Genomic DNA, 23,315 nt, shown 5'->3' with positions numbered 1-23,315 from the left:
TGCCAGGTAAGATTAGTAAATGATGTAAACAAACAATGCATCTGAATCAGAACATTTGATAAAGAATGAACTTGATGATGAGGTAGCATATTTAATTGATTTCAAGTACATTTGATTTTGGAAATTATATAAAGTAATCAAGTATTGTGAGTTTTGTGTATTAAGTGCTTGTCAGTTTTAAATGGCATGTTGAAACTATTGAACATTGATATAGAGAAAGTAGAAATGAGAACAACTTCCCATTTTTAATGTGGAATCAGTGTTGCCATGGTTTTTAATTGGTAGGTAATGCTGTTTGGAGGAGCTGATTATGGAAAGGTTACATAGGCTGTGGAAATATTTTTCTATTTTAAGAAGAAACCTTTTGGGGTTATGGTAATTAATAAGTGCACATGTAAGTTATGAATGCTTTTTTCTTTTTTGAGGCTGTGTCACTGTGTAGTCCAGGCTAGTCTCAAACTCAGGATTCTCTTTGCTCAGCTCCCCTAATGCTGAGACTACAGGTGTGTGCTACCACCCCACGTGATGAAGTTCATCTGTGGAATGGATTGTGTTCTAGATTGGTTGATTTGCTCTTCGTTAGCATTCTTTCTGAGTAGGCGGCAAGTTTTGAAGTACTTAGTTGTTTGGTCTATAAGTGTGAGTGATCTGGGATTTATGCTTTGACTTTAGATGATTAGGCAGTGACTCACAGAAGACCCCTGGGGTAGGCAGAGGCCGAGAGCAGTCAAGAGGCCGAGAGCAGTAGCTCCCACACAGTGCACAGCCCACTGTCAGGGCAGCCACTACAGTGCCTGGTTGGGCCGCCTGGAGGCTTTCTCAGGATGCAGCTCCCTACGGTGCGTGGTGCGTGCGCAGTGCTATCATAGTTGCCCTGTGCTGTGGTAATCTACCTCTGCTTCTCCTCCGGTGGGAAGAAGCACTTCCGAGCCCTCCGCTTTTGGTTTCAGTGTCTCATGGTAAAAGGCAGTCAGTCACTCAGAGCCTTTTTCCCAGACATTTAAGAAGAAACCATCCTTTTCCCAGTGTTTTTTTAGATCAAGCAAATGAAACAAGTGTAAACCTTTTGAACAGGAACCAGTCCCAGATACTGACAGTGCTGGTGCAGATGCGCCTATACTTGATAACTTCACTGACGTACCTTTCCTGCTGTTCTTGCTTTCAGTTTCTCTTTTTGGTTGCCATGTTAATTCCACACAAATAGTTCTTTCACCCTGTGACTCCTATCTATAAAAACTTTCAGTGGAGATGGGCGTGGTGTTGCATGCCTTTAATCCTAGCACTTGGGAGACAGAGGCAAGTGGATCTCTTCCAGATCAACCTGGGCTATATAGTGAGTTCTAGGACGATCAGGGCTATGTAGAGAGCCCCTGTCTTATCCCCCCTCCCCCTCTCATTACCCTCCCCCAAACCCCAAAAGCAACAAACAAAACAAAAGGAAACAAAACACCTTCAGTGGCCTCCCATAGAACTGCCAGTCTTCGCTCTGGTTTGATACTCAGGACTCTCTCCACTTGATGTGTGCTGTGCTTCCTCAGCTGCAGCAGAAGTCTGTAACTGAATAACAGAGTTGTTCATTTGCTCTGTTGTTGGCTAGTGTTCTGTCACTGTCCAGGAGAACTGCTTAACAAATTATGTTACTGGTCCTTCTTGTCAAGAAGCAAGCTGATGCTCGTTTCTGCTGCTATGACAATCTAAATTGGAAATGTTTCTAGACAGTGTCATATCTTTACTCTTTCCGTGCTATTTCCTAGATTAACTGGAATAGTGTTAAGTCTGGGATAATTTTTTTAGTACTTATTTATGTGTATGAAAGTTTTGATTGCATGCATGTATGTACATCATGTATGTACCTACCTGGTGGATATCTTTGTAACTGGGGTTGTGGGTGGTCGTGAGGTGCTGTGTGAGTGCTGGGAATTGAACCCAGATCCTCTGCAAGAGCAACAAGTGCTCTTATTCTGAACCATCCTCTCCAGCCTCCAGGATAATGTATGAAGGACTCTTTCTGAGATGAGTTTACACTATGTAGCTCAGGCTGGCCTGGAATCTACTGCCTCAGCCCACTCTAAGCTGGGATTATTAGAGTAACACTCCTAGTTGTGTTTATGCATGTTTAGGTGAGTGGGGAAAATGGTAATAGAATCATATGCAGTTTAATACCATATAGGTCACATATTTAAAGAGTTAAATTAATTGCTTTTTTGTTTTTTCGAGACAGGGTTTCTCTGTGTAGCTTTGCGCCTTTCCTGGAACTCGCTTTGGAGACCAGGCTGGCCTCAAACTCACAGAGATCCACCTGGCTCTGCCTCCCGAGTGCTGGGACTAAAGGCGTGCGCCGCCACCACCGCCCGGCCAAATTAATTGCTTTTTGTGTGTATTCTCCAAGTTGTACAGTTATTCCTGCAGTCAGTTGTAGGATTTCTCACCCTAGAAAGAAACTGTGTCCTTCAGTTGTAACAGCCATCTCCACATTACTTTGGCGTCTGTTACAGACAACTGCTGATCTGTAGTTTGTCTGTAGATTGGCCTACTTTGGTATTTCATATGAATGGAGTTGTATGATTTGTGGCCACTTATGCCTGGCTTCTATTCATTTTTTTTTTTTCTGCTTGCGTTAAGTATGTATATAAATTTGTAATTTATTATATGTGTATTTATCTGGATTAGAATGAAACTCTGCTTGTAGAAGGACCTTGTGTTTATAAAATGTATGTATACGTACATAAATTGATCTGTATTGTACATGATAACATAATTTACTTTCTTTTTTTAAAAATCATTTATTTTATGTGCATTGGTGTTTTGCCTGCATGTATGTCTGTAAGGGTGTCGTCTTGGAGTTACAGACAGTTGTTAACTGCGACATGGGTGCTGGGAACTGAACCTGGGTCCTCTGGAAGAGCAGTCAGTGCTCTTAACCACTGAGCCATCTCTCCAGCCCCTTCTTTTCTTTTCTTTTCTTTTCTTTTCTTTTCCTTCCTTTCTTCCTTTCCTCCTTCCTTCCTTCTTCCCTCCCTCCCTCCCTCCCCCCTCCCTCCCCCCTCTTTCTTTCAAGACAGGGTCTCTCAATAAATAAATTATTTAATAAAAGGGACAGGGTCTCCAAATAAATAATATATATATATATATATATATATATATATATATATATATGAGAAATAGGGTCTTTCTCTGTCTTAGAACTCAGATCTGTCTTTCCTCTGCCTCTGAAATGCTGGGCATACACCACTACACTCACAATATACTTTAATTACTCAAAAAAAGTGTGTGTGTGTGTGTGTGTGTGTGTGTGTGTGTATTTCTGTGACATGTCAAAAATGAGATATTTTTATTCTTTTTAATGCATAATATTGCAGTAAATATAATATTGTTTATAGAAGTTCATCTCCTGATGTTATTGGGTATGTTAGATGTTCTTTTGGGGGTGTAACCTAGTGGCAGATTGTTTGCCTAAAACATTTGAGTTCTTTATTGGCTTCAGCCCTGGCTGCTGCAAAAGGAAAACAAAAAGTTCTTTTTTTTTTTTAAGATTTATTTTATTTATTATGTATACAGTATTCTGCCTGCAATGTGTCCTTGCAGGCCAGAAGAGGGCACCAGTGGTTGTCAGCCACCATGTGGTTGCTGGGAATTGAACTCAGGACCTCTGGAAGAGCAGTCGGTGCTCTTAACCACTGAGCCATCTCTCCAGCCCCCAACAAAAAGTTCTTAAGCACCTGTTTTGGTTCCTTGAGACTAGATTTTATTGTGTATCCCAGGCTGGCCCATAAACTGATAGTAATCTTGCCTGTTTCCCACATGCTGGGACTATGAGGCTGCGGTGTTTCTATGCTTTTGTTATATTGTTGTTAAAAGTAATTCTCACTTTTCTTCTTTCTCTCTTTTCTTTGGGGTGGGTAGGGTGGGGGGTTGGGGGGTTCTGGAAATCAAATCCAGGGCCTTGTGCATGCTTAAGCACATGCTCTACCATTGAGCTGTTTCTGTAACTGTACCACATTTAGTGTAACTAATCCAGTGTTAATGTTGGAGTTGCATTTCAAATAGATGTAACAAGCACAACAGGTAAGGGTTGGTGTGCTAAGGAAAAATGGAGTGTGGCCCCTTTATGAGGGTCTGGCAGTGCATGGCAAAGCACTTCTGCATTTGAGTTTCTGAGTGTGAGCAAGCTTGTTTCTAGTTTCATGGCACAGTGCTTAAAATAGAACTTAACATGCTATCCTGTACTTTATGGTGAATTTAAGTTGTTTTTTTTTTTCCTAAAAAAAAAAAAAAAAAAAGTACGTCATATGGGTCTATTCTTAAAGATTGGTAAGGTTTCAGAGTGAATATATAGTTTTTCTTTTCTTTTTTTCTTTTTTTTCCTTCAAGATAGGGTTTCTCTGTGTAGCTCTAGCTGTCCTGGAACTCGCTCTGTAGACCAGACTAGCCTTGAACTCAAAGAGATCTGCTTGCCTCTGTCTCCTGAATGCTAGGATTAAAGACATGTACCACCACCACCTGGCTCTTTTTTAAATTTCAAAGTATCTCTCTAAAGGTTATTTATTTTTCCTGCTTTTAAAGCATTTTATTTGTATTATAGTATCTTTTTAGTTGACATGTAATTGCACATAATGTATGAGGTAAATGCTTTTCCAGTATTTTAAAATCCTTGTGGCTGGAGTGGTGACAGGCTTTGATCACCCACACTCAGATGGCTGAGGCAGCCTAGTGTACATACGTAGTGATTTCCAGGCCATCCAGGAATACACCTGCTTCAAAACTAACTAACTAACCAACTAAATAAATAAATAAAATAAGGTAAAATAAAATAAAACAAAGTTATTGTTGTGGATTCTAGACTCCTGCAGGTTATTCATGAAAGGGAATCAGGAGGAGTGGTCAGGCTTGGTGACCCTCACAAAGGACATGGCATGAGCAGCCTGAGGGGAAGTCTCCTGTGGCTCCTGGTCTCAGAGCTTCCAGCCCACGTTTACCCCACTGCTATAGGCCTGTAGTGGAGCAGAAAGAACATCATGGTGGCAGGGGCTGGCCACCAGGAAACAAGAGAGAGAGGAAGGGCCCCAGGACAAGGCACCCTTCAAAGGATCTCCCCTACTCCTAAGATTCCCACCAGTTTCCAAAATAGTACTGCCTGCTGGAGAACAAGCCTCCAAACAAGAGCCCATGGGGGACACGTCCTATTCAAACCATGATGTGTTTCTGGCTTAGAACTTGGCTTGTAGTGTGGTATAAAAAGTATCTAACATTCTTCCATTCATTTATGTGTTTGGATGTGTGAGTTACTAGATTATAAGCTTGAGTATCTGTATGATTACTTAAGCAAAAAATATGTATGTTTTATGATTATAAATGCAATGCATCAACCATTACCATCTCAGAGTTTGTTTCTCAGACTCCTGGTGTTTCCCTGGGTATCTCCAGGTGAAAACCATTTTTTCCAGTGCTAGTTGAGCATTATTTGGTATGCTGACAACTGTGACATCAATGATGAATAAAGCTATTGTGACTTAGTGTGATCAATACTGTGGTATGACTGAGTTATACTAGTGGTGTATTCCCCATCACCAGACTCTTGGAATAGAAAAAAATAAATGCTTTAAAAATAAAACAAACTGGGCAGGCTATGTGGCTTGGCAGTAGAGTGCTTGCCTAGGATGCCCAAGGTCCTGAGTTTGATTCTATGCGCGCGCTCTCTGTCTTGCTCTCTGTCTGTCTCGCTCTCTGTCTGTCTCGCTCTCTGTCTGTCTGTCTCGCTCTCTGTCTGTCTGTCTCGCTCTCTGTCTCTCTCTCTGTATCTCTGTCTCTCTCTCTGTGTCTCTGTCTCTCTGTCACACACACACACACACACACACACACACACACACACGAGTGAGGGATGTCAGGAAGACTGACTGGTTACATTTAATGCCCTTGATGAGACAATAAAACTTAGTGATTTGTCATCTATTCCGCCTTTGCTTAACTCCTAGAACATGCTGTTTGAAGTGCTTTTACTGATAGCAGGCCTGATGGTTAACCTAGGAAAGAACCTAAGCAGTTGTTGAGTACAAATTAAACTCGAGGCCTTTCTGAGTGAATACTTTTTTTACTTGAAGTAATTACTTGGCAAAGCATGGTTATATAGAATGGATATTTGGCATACATTTTCTTGAAAATAAAGTGAGCCTGTCACTACAAGGAAAACAGCTGACAGTATTCATTGCTAATGATAAAATTGAAGCTCTCGGGGGAAATTGAATTTTGGAAAACTACTCCATTTGCCACTATGAGTTTGACAGATTCCACACTCCACTCCTTTGATGAAGTTGGTGTGATATAAGCAAGTGTGTTATGTTGAAGAAAGTAGTGAGCTGCAACAATGTTTGAAGCAGTGTGCAACTTGATGAACTCTCATTTGTTTTGACACTGGATTTCATGTAGCCTAGGCTAGTCTTGGACTGTGGATGTAGTTCATTCAGCATGACCTTGAACTCCTGACTCGTGCTAGGATTTCAGGTGTGTGCCACCATACTCAGCTGAACTCAACATTTTTTAAATAACCAGTGCATGGTTTTATAGTCATATATGAGTAAAAAGACCAATTGGAATAGAAGTTAGACCAATGAATTTTGTTTGTATTTTGAGATAGGATTTCATGTAGCTCAAACTGACTTTAAACTCAAATTGTAACTGGTTTTGAACTTGATTTTGTTGTTGTTTTGAGAAAGGGTCTCAGGAATCCCAGGCTGGCCTCAAGTTCTCTATTCACTGAAGATGACCTCGAAACTTCTGAGCTTTCTGCTTTCACTTTTAAAGTGCTAGGATTATAGACATCTCCCACAATGCTTAGTTTATGTAGTGCTGGAAATCGAACCCAGGACTTCCCAGGGTTTCTTGCTAGGCAAACATTCTACCAATGAAGCTAGATTCTCAGCACTGACCTTCGATTTCTGGTTCTCCTATTTGTACCTCCCAAGTGCTGGAATTATAAATGTGTACCATTGTACTTCAAAATGACTTTGGTTTTTCGAGACGGGCTTTCTCTCTTTAACCCTGGCTGTTCCTGTCTGCCCTGTAGACCAGGATGGCCTCAAACTTAGAGATCCACCTGCCTCTGTCTTCCAAGTGCTGGGATTAAAGGAGTGCACCACCACACCTGCCCTTCAGAATGACTTTATTTATTTATTTATTTATTTTTATTTTTGAATTGGAGATAGGAGATTCATTTCTTAAATCTGTATTATTTACTTTTTCAAGGGGTGACCAGACTAACTGGTATGTTTGGGGTAAAGATTCTGCCCTCTGGTGGCATGGGTAGGTTGCTCTGTCTAAATACATCCTCACTCAGGTGCTTAAGGAATATGCTGTAGGTTGAGGGCTGATAAATTCCATTTGACTTCCTATGAAATACCAATTTCACTAATTTTGATCAATTAGGCCAGAAGGTCAGCCAGAACTCATGGAGAAACTTAAATATATATTTTTCAAAATACCAAACAGGTAGTGGCCCTGACACTCAGTATTTTTTTGTTGTTATTGTTTAAGATTTATTTATTTATTTATTATGTATACAGTGTTCTGCTTGCATGTATACCTGCATGCCAGGAGAGGGCACCAGATTTTATTACAGATGGTTGTAAGCCACCATGTGGTTGCTGGGGTTTGAACTCAAGACCTCTGAAAGAGCAGTCAGTGCTCTTAACCTCTGAGCCATCTCTCCAGCCCTCAGAATGACTTTTAATAAATAAGAAATATTCATTGTTACAGTTTCAGATTCTATATATGAACAGCCTTTAAGAAATTGCCAGCTGGGCGTGAAGTTGGTTCTCTCTTTGTGGAGTTGGTTCTCTCTTTCTACCTTAACATGGTTTCTGAGAATTGACCTCAGGTCACCAGATTTGTGCAGCAAGCACTTTACTGGCTGAGCAGTCTGACCAGTCCCCTCATTATTATTTAATATTTATTTTATTTTTAAGTGGGGGGGGCACACAGGTATGCACTTGTGCCAGTGCAGGTGACTGTGCAAGCCAGAGGTGTGGGATCCCCTTGAGCTGGAGTTACAGGCAGTTGTGAGCTGTCAACATGGGTACTGGGAATTGATATTGGGTCCTTTCTTAACTGCTAAGCGCTCTCTCAATTCCACTTATTACTGTTTATCTGTCTGTCTGTCTATTTATTTGAGGCCGGGTTTCACTGCGTAGTTCTGGCTGTCTTGAAACTTGCTATGTATGCAATCCAGGCTGGCATTAAAATCAGAAGTGCCTGTCTCTGTCTACCCAGTGCTGGGATTAAAGGCATGCCCTATTGCTCTTGGCTTACTACAGTTTTAAATGGCAGTTTTGTTTTGTTTTTTTCCTATTTTGCTGGACCTGGTGGTGTATGCCTCTAAATTATGCACTAAGGAGTCCTCTCCAAGGGTAATTTTGAGTTCAAGATTAGCCTGAGCTATATAGTAAGACCCTCTCTCAAACTAAGAAATGTGTAAGCAAATACAGGTCTGTTGGCTAGTTTTATGTCAGCTTGACATAAGCCTAGAACCATTTCGGAAGAGCGAACCTCATTTGAGAAAAAAATTCCAACTAGATTGGCCTGTGGGTAAACTTGTAGTGTATTTCCTTGATTGATGACTGGTGTGAGAGGGCCCAGCCTACTATGGATGGTGCCACCCCTGGGTCTTGGGTACTGTGGTAATAAAAGAAAGCTAGCTGAGCAAGCCATGAGGAACAAGCCATAAGCAGCACTCCTCCGTGGTCTCTGCATCAGTTCCTACCTCCAGGTTCCTGCCTTGCTTGAGTTCCTGTGCTGACTTCCCTCAGTGATGGATTGTTACCTCAAAGTGTAAGATGAAATAAACCATTTTTTTGGAGCTGCTTTTTGGTCATGATGTTTTTTTCACAGCCACAGAAACCCCAGTTAAGACAAAGTCCAATATTTTCTATTTGATTTATAATCAATAGGTTTTTCGTTTTCCTCTTTGTATAGTCCTGAGGTTCAAACCCAGGGCCTCTTCCATGATAGTCAAAAGGCTCTACCATTGAGCTTCAGCTCCAAACCTAGTAACACAATTGATAGGTTCAACACAAAGGCGAGAGCATAGTCTCCATTTTCAAGAATATAAAAACTAGGGTTGGGGATTTAGCTCAGTGGTAGAGCGCTTGCCTAGCAAGCACTAGGCCCTGGGTTCGGTCCTCAAATATATATATGTATGTATGTGTGTGTGTGTGTGTGTGTGTGTGTGTGTATAAACTAAAAACTTAAATTTTTTTGAAAAGAATATGAAGAGTCATACAGGAGTTTCTAGTTTAAAATGAGACTGTCCTTTTTACTTTGTTCTTGACATTTTTTATAGTTTAAAAAGACAAGAACAGTTCACTTGTAGAAAAGACATCTATTAACAAGTTAGCCAACTCATAGCTGCTGAGTGATGTCCTGTGTCCCTGCAGCCAGTGTACTGAATGAATGTGCTGGAAGTGCATTCATGGTATGGGATAGATAGATAGATAGGTATAGGTATAGGTATAGGTATGTATGTTTATTTATTAGGTTATGTCTCAACCCTGCATTGCTTTTTTTCAGTGGGCATAGATGAGAATTGTATAGACAAATGAACAGTCTGTAAGATGTGCTTTAACCTGAGTTTAGCTAATAATTTCCTCTCTAGCAGGGCTTAGCTCTTAGCAAATATATCTGTGATTAACAATTTACATGTTTGTTTTTGTTTCTCTCCCTTTTGGGATGAAAGCCAAACATAGGCTATGCAATTGGGTGTGTTTACATTTTTGTTGATACTTTTCCCCCCCTATTTGACAACTTCGTACATGTATATAATACATTTGGGCCACCCTACTCCATCTACACTTCTTAGGGTTATGGTCACCCTACCCCATCTACACATCTAGGGTGGTATCTGAAAGACTGACTTCTCCTTTCCTCCAGTTTTTTTTTTTTTTTGGTAGGATTTTAAGACAACCAGATGTGGTGGCACATGTCTGTAACTCTAGCACTTGAGTGGTTGAGGCAGGAGGATTGTCGTAAGTTTGGGGTCAGCCTAGTCTCCATAGGGAGTCTAAGGCTAGCCTGGGCTACATAGCAAGAAACTGCCTTAAAAAGACTGGAAAAGAAACATTGGTCCAAATGTCCTTCTAATGAAATTTCAAAATATTGTAACCTCTTAAAGGTAAAAGACCTTTTAAAGAGGTGTATAGTGGCAGGAGAGATGGTTCAGCTGTTAAATCGTTGACATGATCAGACTTTACTAGAAAGAGCATTGAAAACATTGAGAGACATGTCTTGGAGAAAGAATCTCTTTCCCTTTTTCTTTTTTCTCCCTCCCTTCCATCTGTCTACTTTTTAATTTTTTTTAAACAGGTGCTTACTCCATGTATACACATAGGCAAGTATATCTGCATAGATGTGCATGCACACAGAAACTGTATATCATTGGTGGAAAGTTTATATTATTTCTAGAGATATTAAAAATTAATAGTGCCTCTAGTTAGCATTATTGGAGCATTGTTGGACTTGAGGTCTGACTTTGGAGTCTGAGTTCACACCCTTCTAACTCTGTAGCTTCAGGTAGTTTCTGCCCAGTACTTTGAAGTAGTTTTGATACAGGCCTTCCAGGCTTTTCCTTCATCTGAGTTCTGGGATCTAGACTGAGGCCTGTAATTTAAAGACTTTATATAGTTATAGAATACATTCTTTTTCTTACTTTTTTGATGCATTGAAAGTTCTCCTGTTTAGGCTTCTTATCCTTCTCTTAGCTGTACAGTTTCTTTAGTTGCTTGTCTGAAACATATTAGGTGAGATAGTGTCTCCAGTTGCAAATGCAGTATGTTTGTTTAGGTTGGGGGAAGACTGGGAAGTAGCAAGGATCTTGCTGAGTTGGGTAGATGCAAGGTTTCTTAAACCCTGGTTAACGTGTATGATATACCACCCCAAGCCCCATTTGTTCGTTTGTTTCTTCCTTTTTTTGGGGGGGAGGGGAAGAGTTTTGAGACAGTCTTGCTGTGTAGTCCAGGCTGGTCTTGAATTAGCAATCCTGTCCTAGTCTCCCAAGTGCTAGAATTATAGGTGTGTGCCACTATGCTTGGCAATCTTTATTTTGGGGTGTGTGTGTGTGTGTGTGTGTGTGTGTGTGTGTGTGTAACTTGACTAGTGTGTAGAGTCAGAGGACAGCTATAGTTATTGGTTCTCTTCTTCTGCCTGGGGGTTCCAGAGATTAAACAGGTAGTCTTGGCAGCAAGCGCTTTTACAAACCACTGTGTCATCTCACTAGCCCACAATTCCCTCCTTTTAAAAGTGAGAGTGCACCCCCAAAATTATAGTTTGATAAACTAGTGTCCAATCAACACCAGTGTCTAAATCCTGTACATAGTGTTCCCATCCTGGCACACAGTAGGTGTTGGGTTAGTGTGGTGCATCCTCATGCTCCTCTCTTGATCTTCCCAAGCTCCCTTCCTCAGTGTTTGGATAAGTGTCTGAACATCCATGGAAGGAGCATTTCTAGCACATCTGTACATTACAGCTCAGATGGAAAGGTATCCTGGGAGTCATGAGCCAAGGAATACCACAAAGTCGTGCCGCACAACAACCCCCACAGGACATTTATTGAGAGGGCAACAAACCGAGGGTGGCTGCCATGATACAGGGCTTGTATAGAGATTCTTGGGGGGGTGGGGGAGAAGCTTTCCAGGGCAGAAATTGGTGGGAGTTCACATCCAGAGATTGTGCTTTTTTACTCTGTAGGGTGGGGGTTGGGTCCAGCAGTTAGGGCAGTTAATGTCCTGTGGGTGGAGCCTGGCAGTTGGTGGGGTTTAGTGAGACTGGTAAAGCTGCCACCCTACCCTGACAATGGGGGAACAGGAAGACGTGGGTCCCTAAAACTGTGTCAGAACTAAGTTGGTGGCCTCCAGTGTCCAGAAAGGAATGGATAGATCGCCCTGATATTGTGGTGTCTACTCAAGGTTCCCAGTCAGAGATGGCAGTGGTCAGACCAAGGGAGCCTGGTCTCCTTAGTCGTCCATGGCCAGATCTAGGAGGTTGGCTGGATGACGATCTAGGCTTGATGCCCTCCTGCCACGAGGAGCATAGGTCTGGGTGGTTTTCAAGGGTCCAGACAGGCCCCGGACCAGTAACCCTTCTCACTGCATTTGAAACAGGGACCTGCAGGTTCTCAGGCTTTGGGAGGCCACGGAGCCTGGGCAGTTGCAATAGCCAGTCGAAAGGCCTTCGCTAGCATCAGGTATTTCTGTTTTCTAGCTTTTTCATCTTTCCCGTGGTACACCTTCAAGGCCTCTGCTAAGACTTCTGCCTGTGGAGTCAGAGGTCCTTTCTCTAGATGTTTAAGAGGCCTAATATCAGGGAACTCTGGGAAAAGAAGTAGGTCATAGGGAGTTGTTTTTCATTTGGGGTCTGGGGATACAGATTGGTATATTGTAAGAGGGCCTTTGTGAGGTAGTCTAAGAATTGAGTCAGGTTTTTATGTTTGTCCTGGATGACCTCCTGGGCTTTTTCATAATTCATACACCGTTTTAAGGGTGGCCTTGTGAAGACCAGCCAGGAAGCAAGTTACAAATTTGTCCCTAGCAAGGATGCTCTCTGGGATATTGTAATTCCGTTCAGGGTCCTGGTTGGGGACTACCTGGGCCCTGACTGGATGAGCAGCTTGTCTCTGAGAAGGGAAAAAGGGAAACCAGAGAGGCTGGAGAGGAAGAGAAGGGACTGCTGGTTGAGGCCGATAAGGGGGAGACTTGTTAGTTGATCAAAAATAGTGGAAGAATCATCTGGTTTGGGCCTCACAGCTAGGAGTTGTTTAAGCTCTGGCTATAGACAGAGGACACAGCAGGAGGGAGCTGAGAGATGCACCGGCTGGGGAAGAGTGTGTGCAGGGCGTGTGCAGGGCGTGTGCAGGGCGTGTGCAGGGCGTGTGCAGGGCGTGTGCAGGGCGTGTGCAGGGCGTGTGCAGGGCGTGTGCAGGGCGTGTGCAGGGCGTGTGCAGGGTGTGTGCAGCTTGCAGCTGTCCTCCTCCGGCTCCCGCTAGTCTGTCTGCTCCTGGTGCCCACTTTGCAACAAACTTACAGATCTGTCAATGGTAACTTAAAAGACAGGATGTTTACATGGGGTGGGGGCGCTACACAAAAACGGCTTGAAGCAGAGAAAAGAAAAAAGGAATGGGCAATCTCTTTCCATTTCCCCAGTCGCTCACAGTATTGGTAAAGGTCCCAAATAATATTAGGATCTAAGGTGCCATTAGGTGACGTTTTGGATTGGTATTGAAGCCAAATTTGATTACAAAAGTGAATGAATTTAGGGCCCTTCAGGTAGGGTGCCAGGCGTATAGGCTGGAGGTTTTCTAAGAGGCATCCCAAGGGGGAATGAGAGGGTATGGAAGACACGTTCCCATGGATGAGAGAGAAGGAAATGTCACTGCAGCCTGTAGTAGTGGGGCATCCTCAGGACTGAAGGAGGACCAAGCTGTTCAGTGGGTCACCACACTCAACAAGGGTCTCAGGGACCTGTCCTGGCTAAGCCAGCAGAGAGACTCCATGCCTGGTGCCAGAACTTTAGAGGACAAAAAACTGAGCCGTAGGAGGAGAGTCTCATCCACAGGAAAGGGTAGGGAATGGGGTCCCAAAAGCCACAAGGGCCTAGAGGAGTTGTGGGATTTCCCAACAAAAGTGTTAACGCTTGGTTCCAGAGGGGAGGGATTTCCCCAGCAAAGTGTTATAGTTCTGCTCTGGCAAAGCCCTTGCTGTGCTCTGGCCAAAGCCATTCATTGATTGCTCTGCTCTGTGCTCTGCTCTTATGTGCTCTGTGTTCTCTGCTCTATGCTCTCTACTCTCTGCTCTGCTCTATGCTCTGTTCTGTGCTCTGCTCTGTGCTCTGCTCTGTGCTCTGCTCTATGCTCTGCTCTGTGCTCTGCTCTGTGCTCTGCTCTGTGCTCTGCTCTGTGCTCTGCTCTGTGCTCTGCTCTCTGCTCTGCGCTCTGCTCTGTGCTCTGCTCTGTGCTCTGCTCTGTGCTCTGTGCTCTGCTCTATGCTCTGCTCTATGCTCCGTGCTCTGCTCTGTGATCTGCTCTTTGCTCTGTGCTCTATGATCTATGCTCTCTGCCCTGCTTTGTGCTCTGTGCTCTGCTCTGTGCTCTGTTCTGTGCTCTGTGCTCTGTGCTCTGTGCTCTGCTCTGTGCTCTGTGCTCTGCTCTGTGCTCTGTGCTCTGCTCTATGCTCTGTTCTGTGCTCTGTGCTCTGCTCTATGCTCCGTGCTCTGCTCTGTGATCTGCTCTATGCTCTGTGCTCTATGATCTATGCTCTCTGCTCTGCTCTATGCTCTGTGCTCTATGATCTATGCTCTCTGCTCTGCTCTATGCTCTGTGCTCTATGATCTATGCTCTCTGCTCTGCTCTATGCTCTGTGCTCTATGATCTATGCTCTCTGCTCTGCTTTGTGCTCTGTGCTCTGTGCTCTGCTCTATGCTCTTACTCTCTGCTGTGCTCTGTGCTCTATGCTCTGTGCTCTATGTTCTGTGCTCTCTGCTGTGCTCTGCTCTGGGCTGTGCTCTGTGTTCTGTGCTCTCTGCTGTGCTCTGCTCTGGGCTGTGCTCTCTGCTCTGTGTCCTCTGCTCTCTGCCTTCTGCTCTGGGCTCTGCTCTGCTCTGAAGGGAAGATGGGAGAAGAGGGCAGCAAGGGGCACAGTAGCCTGATTTGGCTTAAGGAAACTGCAGTGTTACAGCTCAGGGGTGGAGGCATGGGGTAAGGTCAAGAGAGCCGTGCCCCCAGCCACCTTTCTCTCCAAGACTACCAGAGAAGCGACAGACACTCAACAATTGCTTCCTTAGACCAAAGGAGAACCTTACCTAATTGCTGCTGGTGGATGGGTTGCTGAACGATTGGTGAGCAGGAAGGAGAGTCTGTTGCAGGTGGACTAGAGATGAGGGATAGGGTCCTAGTGCAGCTTAGACCCCAGGGGAAATGCAGGCAGTAGGAGAGCCTACCTGAGTCATGACAGAGCAGCCTTTTCCTTAAATAAGAACCATATTTTCTTGTCTCTGCACATGAAGTTGGTCAATGTGTTAGTGTTTTAAATTCTAGAATTTTAAATTAAATTAAACTAAACTTAATACTGTGTCCAAATTTTAAAACAGTCTAAGATAGATTTGTTATTTTTAGTATTCATGTTAACAAAAAGGAGCTTTTTGAAGCCTATATCCATATGTTTCATGAAATGTGGTAGGGCATAGATAGGGATGATGTATAAATCATCTATCAAAAAGTGAAACCATGGTAACCCTTTCAGAATGTTAAGTTTGTGTATTGCTTGAAGGAAAATGGAATCTCTGTTTACATGTAATCACAATATTTTGTCATCTTTTGAGAGCGTAGTGTAATCAGTATGATGGAATGGAGGCTGGGAGATGAAGGTGGTAGCTGGAGGGCTGGTGCTGCAGATCACTCTCCAGTTGTCCTATGTTGAGAAATAAATAAAAGATGAGAAATTGGGAGGGAGATGATGATGGAGAAGGATGCAGCCAACCTGATTTACTGCTTTGAGTAGAAACTGTCTAACTAGGTTTTCTGGTTGAACTAGACGTTGTTGACAAATTGCTAATCTACCAGTTGGTTATTTTGTGTTTTCATTTGTATCTTTATTCTTTTCCTTTCCTTTCCTTGTTTGCTTGCTTGCTTACTTTTAAAGGCTATGTCTCTTTGTAGCCCAGGCTCTGGGACTCACTATGTAGTAGCCCTAGTCTGGCTTCACACTCTTGGCAATGATCCTGCCTCAGTCTCTCAGGTGCTAGGCTTATAGATGTGAGCCACTGTGCTCAGTTTATGAACCATTTCTAATGGGAAAGATTAGAAATGGTCCAGAATTGAGAATTAGTCTCATTGAATAATCTGACTTTGAAAAAATGGATAAATAATGCATTTTTATTTTAATATGCTTTTCTTAATATATCTGATTCGTTGTTGAGTTTCTTGGGGGACAGTCTCACTTTGCATTCTGGCAGGCCTGGAATTCATTATGTAGACCAGGCTGGGCTGGAACTCTGTAGATTGCAGACTTCTATCAGCCTCCTGCTTCTTCCCAGTGCCTGGAGTAAAGGTATGAATCACCATGCCTGGCGTTAGTGTATATAATTATAGAAGTTTAGATTTATAGAAAATAATATTGTATCTGAAATAAGACATTATTAGTTGCCTATTTTTGTCTGTTTAAAATTTATTCTAGTTCATACTTGGTTATATAGTGATATTAGATAAAGACTCACAGTGCAGAGTCTGCTTTGTGACTGACCTGAAACCTACCTACCACAGCGGGCTATGAATGAGAGCTAGAGGGGCCTCATTCCTGCTTACAATGTAGACACGACTTTTAATAAGGAAGGCTATGGCTAAGGAGAGTGTAAAACTGTCACTTTCTATTTAATTGCAAAATGGACTCCTTCCCTTTGTGTAGTTGGGAATAGGTGTGTGTGTGTGTGTGTGTGTGTGTGTGTGTGTGTGTGTGTGTATAAGTAAATTTTATGTATCTACAGAGGAGGTTGAGGTGATGTTGTCTTTGGAATGACAGACATCCCATTCCTCGATACAATTCCCCTGAGAACACTTAGAGAATTGTCTTTGGAAGTTTAGTATCTAAATGGCAGTCTATGAGAAAGAGAACAAAACAAAAACAAAAAACATGGAAGACTTGTTAGAAACCCTCCAAGACATGTGCCTCTAAATGTAAAAGCTCAACAGTTACTAAAAAGTCATTGTTAGGTATGATGCTGTGAAATTTCAGAACACCTAAAGAGGAAATCCTACCAGCTTCCAGATGGGGAATATACAGGTAATCATTAGAGATGAACAGTACAGGGGCTGTTTGTCTGTTTGTTTGAGATAGGGTCTCCTGAAATACAGGCTGACACCAAACACACTGTTTAGCTTAGGGTGACTTTGAACTTCTGATCCCCCACCCCCACCTCCCAAGTGCTGGGATTATATAGTCATGTGCCACAAAAGCCTGTTATCTAAGCTTAAAAAAAAACATTTTTAAAAGATTTATTTATATATTATGTGTATGAGTGTTCTGCCTGAATGCATGTATGTGTGCCTCCTGCCCTTAGAGATCAAAAGAGGGAGTCAGATTCCCCTAGAATTAAAGATGGTGGTGAGCCACCATGTGGATGGTGGGAATTGAACCTGAGCCCTCTACAAGACCACCAAGTACTTTTAACTGCTGAGCTTTCTCTCCAGCTCTAACCTTTTTAATACCAACACCAGAAATGGAAAATAAGGAAATGTCTTAAATTCTGCTGAATTTTTTCCTCTCTAAAATTCTATACTGAGCCAAACTCAAGGATTGAGTGTGAGAAAGTATTGATTTTATAATAATGCAAGGTATAAAAGACACCTCCCATGCCCCCTTCTCAGAACTCTACTGGAGGAAAAACCCCACTAAGAAGAGAAGCCAAGAAAGGAGGCCCAGTGATGAGGAAACACTGTTCAGTGTGGGATACAAATGGGAGTTTTTGGGACACAGAAAAGGGAAATTCTGTGATCATAAGTGTGCACTAGGCTCAGATCTAACTGTACACATTGGAGCCCTGTAGCAGGCTACTGGGGCTATGTTTTTAGGAAGAAAGAGTTCTATAATTTTAGCACTCTAGGGTCTGAGGTAAGAAGATACTGAGTTTGAAGCTAGTCTGATCTACATAGCAAGTTCCATATAGCTTGGGCTATATAGAACTATATATAGCTATATGGGGAAACCCCTGTCTCAAACAAATAAAACAAGACAACTCAAAACAAAATAAGATTAGGAAAAAAAGAATAAAAAATATAAAACACAACCAGCCAAAATTAAAACAGCTTTCTTTCACATAATTAAATATATTGAGAGGAAAGTTTGACTATGCGAATGAATTGACAGTAGGTACATGGAATACTAATCAGGCACAAAAATGGTGGATATTAAATATAAAGAGAGTGAAGTTATATGAAAAGAAAGCATAACTGTGATGTACTTTTGGTTCAGCAGTGAATTTTATTTACAGACGTTGTAATAATGTAAGAAGAGACAATTGATTCAATCACAAATTATGATGGGGAGATGGTAGGTGATGAGATTTGACAGCTAAAAACATTATCTCTTATAATTGGAAGTCAGTAGATACCTTCAAGGAAAAATTAACAAGCTGCTGTACAGGTGGCATCAAATTCCAGAAAAAAAGGCTAAAATCGAACGCGCAGCAAGGAACTACTGTTCTTATAAAACTATTAGGATTTTAAAAGATGTGTACATGGGCCGGGTAGTGGTGGTGCATGTTTTTAATGACAGCACTTGGGAGGCAGAGGAAGGAGGATCTCTGAATTGAAGGCCAGCTTGGTCAACAGAGTGACCTCCAGGACAGCCAGGTCTATACAGAGAAACCCTGTCTTGAAAAACAGACAAACAAAAACGAACAAACAAAGTACATGGGCTAGAAAGATGTCTCAGTGGTTAAGAGCACTTGTTCTTGCAGAGGACCCAGGTTCAATTCCCATGACCCATGTTAGCTCACAACCATCTATAATTCTAGTTCCAGGGGATCCAATGCCCTCTTTTGACCTCCATGAGCGTCAGGCATGCACATGGTGCACGTGCATACATGGAGGTAAAACATTCATACATATAAAATAACAAATTTAAAAAATACTTTAAAAAATCTATATTTGGGGCTGGAGAGAACGCAGTGGCTGAAAAATGCTTGCTGTTCTTCCAGGGGACCTGTATTTGGTTCCCAGCATCCACATCACATGGCTCACAACTGCCTGTAACTCTGATGACCCCCTCTGGCTTCCTTTGGCATCCACATGCAGGTGTACATCAAGTACATCAAAAAATTTTAAAAGAATTTTAAAGCTGTGTATATGTCTGTCTGATCAAAATAGAACACTTTAGGAAGATTGCCTTCACAGAATACTCTCCTGCTGTGGGATAATGCTTTTGTATACTGGTTTAATAAAACGCTGATTGGCCAGTAGCCAGGTAGGAAGTATAGTCAGGTTAAGCCGACAAGGAAAATTCTGGGAAGAGGAAGGTTGAGTCAAGAGATGCCAGTCCCCTGTCCTGGGAGCAGCATGTAATGGCACACAGGTAAAGCCACGGAACACATGGTGACATATAGATTAACAGAAATGGGCTGAGTTGAAGTGTAAGAGCTAGTCAGTAGTAAGCCTGAACTAATGGCCGAACAGTTATAATAAATATAAGCCTCTGTATGTTTACTTAGGGGATGTGACTGGGAGAGATTTGTCCCGACAGCCGGCAGGCCAGGACACAAACGAACTTTCAACTACACTCTTCTGGGCAGAATATATATACTTTTCAACCCTTTTTAATCCCGTAGGAGTCTAAGAACTATATCATCAAGGATGTAGTCAGCAGAATGCTGGAATTCCCTAGGAGGTGATGATTTCTAGTAGCTACCATGGCCAATGTTATCCTTAGTTGTAAATACTCATTTTATTGTAGTCTTAACAAATGAAGAATTTTAAAGCACATTGCAGATTAAAATATACTTCATTTCAGCATCTCAGAAGTATTTAAATGTTTAGTTTTCCTGTCTGTTGTCAACACTTCTGCATTGTGAATTAAATGCTGCATGCTTCTCTGTAGCCTTTTCATCTGAGTGATGCTTCAGATGGCTGGACCTTTTCCGCCCTCTTCTTCAGTTCTCTAAAATACAGTGTTTATTATGGTCCCCCAAGAGTATGCAAAAAGCTGTTCCCGCAATAGCAAGGAACACCACCTGGCCTTCTGCTGGGCAAGATTATCAGGTGCACCAAATGATTAATGGAGCACACACATGTCTTAGCCATAACTTTTTTTTTTTTTAAGTTCAGATGCTGAAGCTTGAACTGGAAGTTGAGGTAAACTACATGCATTTTTGAATCGATTCCTACCCCCCAATTAAAAAGCATGTGATTTGTTTCTTTGAAATGTCTCTGTAAAATTGTGAAAATTTATTTGAAGTAGAATTAGTTGTGGATATTCAGCAGATTTTTTGCTTCCTGTGTAAAAAAATGATGATTCCTGTTTCAAAAATATAACAATGATAAGTCCTCTTAAAAAAACAAAACAAACAAACAAAAAAAACCCAAACTAGAAACCTTGACTTGTTAAAGCAGCTATCTTTTGAGTGCGTGCTATGTAAGTATTCTTTTAATGCTTGATAGTGTTTGCTTTGTCTTTTTTGAGGCAATCAAAATGTAATTGACAGCTGTCGAGTTTATTTTGTCACTTAACTTTTTCTTTGATCCTTCAAACAAGAGATTTTATTTTATGTAAATTGTCAGTGTGTTTTTCATAGAAATACAATAATACATCTGTGCTATATTTAATCTTGTAGTCACAATTAATGACAAAGGTTACCATCACTGAAATTTGTGGTAATTACTGAATTGCTGTTTTTGTTTATGTCTTAGAGAATGGAATTGAATTAAAAGGAAAGATATTTATCTCTAAAATTTAATGCTGTTCCCTCCCTTTTAAAAACAAACACATTTGCCTATGTGACTGCTAGTGTTAATTGACAGAATCTAGAATCACCTGGGAGATGGGCCTCTGGACATGCCTATGGGGAGTATCTTGGTTTTTTAATTGATGTGGGAAGACCTGTCCACTGTGGGCAACATCATTTCCGGGCCATTAATAGCAGCTGTGGGTTCTGGGTTTTATAAATGGAGAGAGGGAGCTGAGTAGCATGAATGTATTCATTGCTCTCGACTCTCAGTTGGGAATGTGATGTGGCCAACTTCTTTAAGCTCCTGTCATCTTCCCCACCATAATGGACTTTACCCTTGGATTCTGAGCCAGTGTAGCCCCTTCCCCTTAAGTTGCTTTTGTCGAGCATTCTATCACAAGAACAGGGAAGGAAACTAAGACAGTGTGATGTTTGAACGAGACTGTTCCCATAGGCTCAGATGTTTGAATACTGGTCCCAGTTGGTTGACTGTTCGGCTAGGGTTAGGAAGTGTGGCCTTGCTAGAGGAAGCATGTCACTGGAGGTGGGCTTTGAGAGTTTGGCCATTTCGAGTTTGCTCTCTCTGCTTCCTGCTTTCAGTTTGAGACGTGAGCTCTCTCGTCTGCAGTCAGAATTCCCTACCATGATGGATGGAATCTTATCCCTCTGGAACCATAAGCCTAAATAAACCCTTCCTTCTGTAAGTTGCCTTGGTCATGGTGTTTTATCACAGCACTAGAAAAGAAAGACCAGCCAACTCCAATTTGTTTTTAATTACTAATCCTTGGTGTTTGATTTTTTTTTAATTTCATTAAAAACAAGATTACTATGAAATAATAGGCTCTCCCTATGTAGCTCAAGTTGGCTTTAAACTCAAGTTCCCTTTGTCTCAGCCTTCCAAGTGCAGGAGTACAGATATCCAGCTTAAGATTTACAGTGCATTTCTGGGAGTGGAGAGTCAGTTTAGTGCTTAAGAGCACATGCTACTGCTCTTCCAGAGAATCCAAGTTTTGTTCCCAGTACCCTTGTTGGGAACCTCACAGCATCTATAACTCTTTCCACAGGATCCAGTACCTTCTTCTTACCTCTGCAGGCTCCTGCACATATGTAACATACACACACACACACACACACACACACACACACACACACACACACACACACACACGGAGGGTGATATGAGTATTATGGCATGCATGTGGAGGTCAGAAGAAAACTTTTAAGAAATTGCTCTCTCTTTCCACCATATGGATGCTGGGGACTGAACTTAGGCTGTTGTCAAATTTGGTGGCAAATAAATACCCACTGAGCCATCTTGTTGGCTCTATTCTGTCTCATCCCTCCCTTCCTCACTTGACAAGGTCTCATCCCACTGTATAGTCCTGGCTGGCCTGGAACTTTATGTGTAGACCAGGTTGTCTCAGAGAGATCTGCCTACTCTCTCTCTGCCTCCCAAGTCCTGGGATTGTAGATGTGTTCCACCATGCCTGGCAGTTCTCTTTTAAATAATTTTTTTCCAGTTACTTTATACCTTTCTAGGATGTTTCAGTGAGTAGGGAGAGGATACTATGGTTATCCTATTTACAGTCTCTGTTAATATCAAAAAAGAAAATACCTATAGCATTGAGGGCAGAATTATTTGTTTTATTGTTGTTTGAGACCATGTATCTCAGGCTGGCCTTGAACTTAAGATCTTCCTGTCTCAGCCTCTCAATTGCTGCTCTTTCACAGCAATTGAGTGGGCCATTATGCTCAGCAGTTTGTTCCCAAAGTCTATGTTACATCTTTGTATGCCTCTGTAGAGCACAAGAATTTGGGCATTGATTTGAATGATTTATCGCTGCACACTCCATCTTCATTCCTTCTGGAATGCTTTTCTTGTTCATTCCTTCACTGTCCACATAGTTGATAACAAACTGGTTCTAGGTGCTGAAGATAAAATGTTCATGTACCCCAGAGAACCTCAGTCTAGAATAGTCATCAGCTGTGGAGAACCTCAGTCTAGACAAGGAATCACCTCATGGATAGAAATGACAGTGTAGCAGGCTAAGTGTGAAAAATAAATACCCAAGAAATGGCCAGTAGAGATAGACAGTAAAACAGTTCCAGTCTACTGGGACAGGCTGCTGAAGCTGGACCTGCAGGTGGGAAACAGTGGAGCGACTGACAGCTTTGACTGGCCAGCCTTTGTTGCATCAGAGTACTTCATTCATTGGTCACTTTTGGGGGCTGTTCTGCCACCTGAAAGGACTCTCTAATGCAGCGGTTCTCAATCTGTGAGTTGCAACCCATTGTGGTGGTGGAATCACCTGAGACCATCAGAAAACACAGATATTTACATTACAATTCATAACATTAGCAAAATTACAGTTACGGAGTAGCAAGTAGCAAGTAAATAATTTTATGGTTAGGGGACATGATGAACTGTCCTAAAGGGCTGCAGCATTAGGAAGGTTGAGAACCACTGCTCCAATGGGTTGGCTGAGAAAGGGTATTTGTAGTGAGTTGTACAGGAAGGTAGGGAGGCATTGCAGCTACTCTATGTTGGTATTTGGTCTGAGGCCAGAGAATCCGAGTGGAGGATTTAATGAATGGGAGGCTTGCAGGTGTGTGTTCATCCTGATATTTCCTGATGCAGAAGAAACAGGGCTTCTTCCATAAGTAGTAGTATGGTCAGGGTCAGTCCTTCTTCTTTGGTTCCCTTTTCTATTGCTTTAAAATGGAAGGTTCTGATTAGATTTCCATTTCCTGTTCTTAGAAGGGGGGTAGAAACAGTGATGAAATAAATCGTAAACCCAGGATTAATGAAGGTAAGTAGATTTCTGTCATTTAGCTTCATGTATTAT

At 42.1% G+C, this 23,315-nt stretch overlaps 1 protein-coding gene across 2 annotated transcripts in view; it reads left to right on the top strand.

Annotated features, from left to right (window-relative positions):
• The window catches only part of Pias1 (protein inhibitor of activated STAT 1), a 116,633-nt gene that overhangs the window by 7,679 nt on the left and 85,639 nt on the right, over positions 1 to 23,315 (top strand). The window contains exon 1 of one of the 2 annotated variants that reach the window (XM_059268065.1): positions 23,153 to 23,279. The exons of the other annotated variant lie outside the window; for it this stretch is intronic. Coding sequence (XP_059124048.1) covers positions 23,274 to 23,279 — 6 coding nt within the window. The 5' untranslated portion in view covers positions 23,153 to 23,273. Of the gene's footprint in view, positions 1 to 23,152; positions 23,280 to 23,315 lie in introns of those variants that run through there. 2 annotated transcript variants of the gene reach the window in all.

Source organism: Peromyscus eremicus, chromosome 7, assembly GCF_949786415.1.
Source record: "Peromyscus eremicus chromosome 7, PerEre_H2_v1, whole genome shotgun sequence".
Classification (NCBI taxonomy): Eukaryota; Metazoa; Chordata; class Mammalia; order Rodentia; family Cricetidae; genus Peromyscus; species Peromyscus eremicus.
The sequence above is the reverse complement of the archived record's forward strand: the minus strand, read 5'-3'. Positions and strand labels throughout refer to the sequence as shown.